This window comes from Brachionichthys hirsutus, unplaced genomic scaffold, assembly GCF_040956055.1.
Source record: "Brachionichthys hirsutus isolate HB-005 unplaced genomic scaffold, CSIRO-AGI_Bhir_v1 contig_688, whole genome shotgun sequence".
In the NCBI taxonomy this organism is placed as follows: Eukaryota; Metazoa; Chordata; class Actinopteri; order Lophiiformes; family Brachionichthyidae; genus Brachionichthys; species Brachionichthys hirsutus.
The window spans coordinates 1-6,325 of NW_027181213.1; the positions used below are offsets into that span (position 1 = coordinate 1).

The following is a 6,325-nucleotide window of genomic DNA, read 5'->3' on the forward strand; positions in this document are numbered from 1 at the left end:
CTGTAACATTATGCAAGTGACGTAAACATCTTTCATGACTAAAGCCAAAGATGTTATTCTTTAGTCATCTACCCCAAAATAAAAAAAATGACTTTGAACCATTTCTGGTCGGATTGCTTTCAGATTAGACATCCTGGTGTCCAGAGGATGAATCCTCTGAACTAATCTCAGCTTCCCTGCATGCCACAAAGAGCTCGTCCCTACTCACCTGAAGCTTCCAGATCTTCTTGCTCTGCTTGGACACCTGTCCCACCGTCTCCCCCATCAGAGCGATCAACATGTTCAGCAGCAGCACAAAGGTGAGTATGATGTAGGTAACCAACAGGATGAGGAAGACTGCAGGATACTGGGCTCTGTGGATCATGTCCAGCTCCCCCATCCCAATGGTCAGCTTAAACAGGTCCAGCAGGAATGTGCTGAAGGTATCCTGGTCCCTGCAATTGGGGTAGGTAGGGCAGCCTCCTTCACATTCTGTCCCCGGCTGGGGGCACACTGTCAGCAGAGATACCAGGGCTGCAGGGTTGGAAACAGATCAGGCTGTAGTTGCGTGTCTGCATGTTTTGTACCTTTCAAACAGAAGTAATAAAGTAATGACTGAGCTGGGCTACAAACTAGGGTACAGTCAGCATGTCATAAAGCCTAATGGTCGGATACAGAGTGTTATTCCTTCAGATAATCCTGACAAACATCGGCCTACCTGATGCATATCCAATCATGAAGAGCACATACACCAGCAGAAACCGGAAAAGATCTTTGAACAGAATCTGAAACAAAGAGCATTAGCGCACATGGATGGGGGGGACAATCCAGGTTCAATTCAATGTTTCGTTCAATCGCTCCCCTTAGCTGACCTTCTGTATCATGATGCTGTAGGTGCCGGTGAGCTTCAGGCCTCTGGTGAAGTAGAGCGTGTTCATCCAGCCCAGGACAAGAGCAAACACCATCACAGACACGTAACACTCGACGCCAGACAGGTAGAGAGCAGCGGTGACGACAATCAGAATGGAGTAGATGAAGCTGGAGAGGACAGAGAAAAGCTTTGTCACGCCTTCCGCTTCAAATGGAGACATCGTTGATACTGAAGTGAGTACCGAACGAAAGCGGGAAAACGTGATTGCGTTTCAATGTAGACATCACAGCCGTGAGTCTGCTGATCTCAATCTGCCCCCCCCGCTCTTTGTTTGCATCCCGGACTTAATTAAAGATGTACTACAAATAAAAAACATGCCATGGAGGAGGTTGAGGAATTAATTAGAAGAAGACTCATTAAAGAGGATGCAACATTTGCCTCGGGTACAACTCTGTATTAGTTAGGTGAAGAGGACTTACTACAGCAGCTGAAAGGAACCATCAATAAATAAAGACTTCACCCCGGGGCACTTCTTCAGGAAGAGGTCCTTAATCTGCAAAGGGCAGAAGAAACAATCTATTAAGGCAGCAAGCACAGTCAGTACAGGTCTGAGTTCTTATGCAGGCGAGTACAAGCCGAATTTCCCTCTGGGATCAATAAAGTATTCTGATTCTGATTCTGAAAACAAAAAAGAGGCATCTGAGCGATCGACTCACATTGGTGAGGAAGAAGAAGATTCCCGACGCCAGGGTGATAATCTCTCCGGCCATACGCAGGTAGTCGGAGGATGTTGTGTAGGGGTAGGGAGGCTGGAAGAGAGAGCGATCAGGCGCTTATTGATCACCTACCAAATGCCTTATGGTCAAATTCATTCTATTACTGAGCCCTGAAAATGCCATCACAAGGTCTCTCATTTCCAGTGGCTGCTCCCGCACCGTTCCGTTCGTTGGCTGGTAATAAGCCACTAAGGTGAAGACGATCATTGTGGTGAGGTAGGAAACCACGCTGATGTAGAAGGTGACGGCGGCAAACCGCTGCCATTTGGCTCTCAGCAGCTCATTGATCGGCGCCACCGCCAGCATCTCATGGCGGTTCTGGAACAGGCCCAGAAAACACGACACTGAATAATGAGTAACTGAATAAAACAAAGAAACCCAGCAACCCTGCCATCGTTGCACGCAGGGTGTTGATGCGCCCGCACACGTTTTGAAATTATGTTTGGCATTTTGACCAAAACCAGTATTTCATCTCTACTTTTTAATTTTTCTTTTAACGTCTGGAATGGCTAAATAAACGTTTGAACGTTTTCTTATTCACCTCATTGCGACTGTTGTAGACCAGGATCTCCAGCACAGACGGTTCCTCTTCACATGTGTCGAGTGAAGACAGATCGTACAGGGAGGAGTACACCGGCCCGTAAGCCCAGTCCTTGAATTTACGTGACAAATGGCGAGCGTCCTCATCTTTGATCTCACGCCGGATGATGTGCTGAAACACCTGGAGGAATACGGACAAGCGGAAGCGATTGCGTTTGACCCGGACTTAAGGGCATGGCAGCTTATAGACATTTGACGATGCAAAAGTTTATCGCGCTGGTGCAGACTGGCACGCCCGGCACCTCATCGCACCCACCCCTATCTTCCCCAGCTTGGCAGCCATCATGAGCGGCGACATGCCGTCGTTGTTGAACACCGTCTCCAGGCTGCAGTCGGGGTAGAGCTTGGCACTCTTGATTAGCAGCAGGTCGTACATCTTTGTGAGGAAGCGCGTGTTGTCCTTGGTGTTGTCTGCAATGTGCACGAGAGCGTGCAGCACCGTGTTTCCTCGTGAATCCTGGCGCCGCAGGTCGGCCTTCTTGTGAGGATTCTCGGTCAGGTAGTGCACTATGTCGGGCTGGTTAGTGCATGCAGCCAGGGAGAGAGGCAGCTCACCTAAGCAGAGAGAGAGCGAGAGGGAGGGAGAGGGAGAGCACTCACTTCAAACTCAATTTCGAGGGGGTGAAAATAAATGCATTTCAGATTAAAAATACACAAATCAACAGGAGGGTTAATGAAGAACTGCAGCTGGCATCTGTATGTTTTCTGCACATCACGCTAAACATGGTTCAAAGATTTGACTTAAACCCCAGCTATTAAAACGGCACAATTAGCAGTTGTTTAAGGGAGGGGCGCAATGAGGCCAGAGTGCCATTAAGCAGCTGCTGAAGATGAGCCGTTGCCATGGGTGACAGATTACTTTGTCACCTCACATAGAAACGCTTCTCTTCATGGATTTGCTACGGGTGCATGCAGAGTGTTAGCGCGAGTCTAAATCCCATTAACCATCAGCCCTGCCAGGTTCCTGTTCGCCACGCTGCAAAGCTCCGCGGCAAATTACTCACACTGTGCCCGGACACGCTGGGGGGTTTGGGAATGACAACCGTGCTAAGTGCAAATAGAAATCATCTCCTCTGCGATGATAGAGCTGTATAATGCACTAAAGTAATCAAATCAGCAATTCTTGAAATTGGGTTGGGCGAAAAATACAACAGAGACCACAGCGAGTCATTTCCACCGGTTTCGTTTCTGCCAGTGTTTTTTGGAGTGTAACATTAAAAGTCAATCATATCTCCGATACGCGTGATTATATAATGTAATGTATAAATCACGTTCAAAATGGACGTGATTTATGCAGTCTAATCGCAGTATGTTGTTGCATGGAGTTGACTTAAACCCTTCCAACCAGGCAACAGTTCGCATTCCTCTGGGTTGCGTCTGGTTCCATGTCCCATAGGGGTGAATGCGCGTGTGAATGTTCCCTGTGATAAACTGCTGCGCCGTCAGGAATGTTCAGCACCTCTCACCCAATGCCGGTCAAAAATGACTTCAGTCGGCCCCAGAAGAGCACAGACAGATAGATAGGTGGAAAATGATTTTAAAAAATATGTTATAGATGTTTATATAAACATCAGGGGTGTTTGAGATTGGCTTTAATGCACCAGCAGAGGGCAGTGTTGATCTTAGTTCAGGGGCTTTTATTTTCATGTGAGCCAGGTTCTTACCAGAAGAGGGTCAAAAGAGGATGTTTACTTTTCTTAACTGTAGAACACTGACCTCTTTCAGTGGACGGCCTCTTGAACGCGTTACACAAAACTTGCGATGCAATAATGACGGCTTATCCTCCCATCCTTCTCAAAACATTTAGTCAGAAGGCAGACCTCACCTCTGAGAATAGGCAGGGTCTGCTGCCACTTCGCTGCTCTACAGAGGCCGGTGTTACTTTGCCAGGTCCATGTGTTAACTCTTTTAACTTGGCAACTGCTAAGCGCACGTCTCCAAACATTGACGCCAAGGACAAATAGCCACTTGTGAAACAAACAAATCGGAGCCAGTGTGGAAATTGAAACAGGGACCAGTGAAGTCATAGACGCCAAGCAAACACCACCCGCCATCAGTACCGGTGCATGAGGCAGAATATAGCAGCTTTAAGAACTCTCATATGCGTGTCTGGTATTTTATCACTTATCATATAAGTACAAAAACAAAAAAACAGTAATACAGAAGAACACTAGTTAAATGATCATTACCGAAGTAGAAGTAGCCGCCCTCATCCTTGGGCTGGAAGAAGCGTCCCCTGGCCTGTGCGTAAACGTCCGCTCCCTTCTCCACCAGCAGCTCCACATACTGCTTACAGCGTCGCTCTATAGCGATGTGGAGCGCCGTCTGTCCTGCGAAGAAACACAGCGACGGAAAAACACGTTTAGCGTCGAAACTGATGCTTTGTGTTGTGCTTCAAAGGCTTTACCTGAAAGCACAGTTACTGTTTTTATGTCGATAGGAATTCTGTAAGAAGTTCCAAGAGTGAAACAACATTGGCGATTTTTTTTCTTTTTTCTCAGACACCCGGTTAGAATTCAGGGGTGTAAAAATGACTAAAAACCATTTGGGGGTACATTTATGTGCAACAGTGAAGAATGAACCTGAAATCTAAAGGTAAAAAAGATATCCTTCAGTGTTTCATCGCAAAATCAGGATTTGAAACTCGTCACTGGTAGAGCTTTAAAAAAAAAGTCAATGATTGAACACAAGCAGGTACAAAACACTTAAAAGCTCTAAAAGCTTCAAGTTTCAGATGATGAAGAAATCAAATCTTTCCATACCTCTGTAGTAAACGTCCCTGAAGGGTGTATTTATGAACTCTCTCAGGTTCCCAGTCTTCTCTGCTATGTCCACCAGCACTGGGATGGTGACGTTCTGGCCGCCGTAAAGGTTCAACAGGGCTTTAGGCAGACAGGTCTTACCCGTGGATGGCTCTGTTAACGCAGTTAAATCCAAGAATGCTTTTAGTAAAAAGAAACTTACATATTCAAACAAAGGTACATTAACAGGACCCAAAAGTGTGCATCTGTATTACTGTCAAAGATTCACTGGAATTAACTTTAAAGGGAAAATGACTACCATATAACTAAACTGTCATTGTTCTGTGTAGTTGGTTGCCCACTATGAATCGGAGGTTCTGTCCAAGGTTTCTGCCTGTTAAAGGGAGGTTTTTCCTCGCTAAGGACAAGTAAATTCTTCACTATGATTCCAAAGAGGCTGCAAAGCCCCATTTTAGAGTCAACAGTGTGTTGTGAATTCTCTCTTCTCCATGTTACAAGCCTGGCAAACCTCTCAGACACACACAGGAAGTGTTCGTTTGTCTTGCCGCTGGCAGGAAAAGGACTCTGACGTCACCTTTTTCCTTCCCCCCAAAAAGCAGAAACAGAGAGGAGCAGGGAAATACAAAGAGTCACGTTTCCGCTTCAGAGGGAAAGAAAATTCTAGATTCAAGAAAGAGAATTTTGACTCAAAAGAAAATCTATCTATTGAATCTGGATTTCAAACCTAAACCCATTTTGTTCTTTTGCAGCCTTGCCAGAGGATCGTTCAGGCAGACAGATGCCACACGGACATCCAAGGACAGTTACAACCCACACACTTCGGTCTCACCTCTCAAATCCTCGTCCGTTAATCTCTTTTCACAACTTTGCAGGAATTCCAGCAGACCCTCGAGTGCCTCTGGGTCTGCACGCGACACGCAGTCGAAGAGAAGCGAGCGGTTGAATACTTTCATTACTTTGGGTGGATCTGAGCTCTGACCATCATCACAGGACAGCTCCGGTTTACTGGAAAGAGGCAGAAAGACACACGAGAAGCAAAGTTCCCTTTGAATTCAGAGATCCATGATCCACTGACAGGAAATAAGGGCTTGAATGTGTGGAACCATCTTTGGAGTCATCAACCGCACCCCACTGAATACACCTCAGTGTGTGTGTGTGTGTGTGTGTGCGTGTGTGTGTGTGTGTGACAGGTAGAACAGCCAGGAACACACAGCAGCCTAAATATTACCTCAACGGCTGCTGCCGCCGGACCAACAACACGCTCTCTGTTAGATCAATGAATGGGCTGTGTGTGTGTGTGTGTGTGTGTGTGTGTCACACTTCTGTCTACACAGTTT

At 46.5% G+C, this 6,325-nt stretch overlaps 1 protein-coding gene across 1 annotated transcript; it reads right to left on the bottom strand.

Annotated features, from left to right (window-relative positions):
• Positions 1–208: 208 nt before the first annotated feature.
• trpv4 (transient receptor potential cation channel, subfamily V, member 4) lies at positions 209–5,993 on the bottom strand (the record flags this gene model as incomplete). Its single annotated transcript, XM_068760156.1, has 11 exons — positions 209–513; positions 698–764; positions 852–1,017; positions 1,330–1,403; positions 1,567–1,659; positions 1,786–1,944; positions 2,168–2,347; positions 2,483–2,781; positions 4,416–4,556; positions 4,989–5,141; positions 5,818–5,993. Coding segments are annotated over 11 exons (1,813 nt in total), but the record flags the coding sequence as incomplete, so codon positions are not given.
• Between the last annotated feature and the right edge of the window lie 332 nt (positions 5,994–6,325).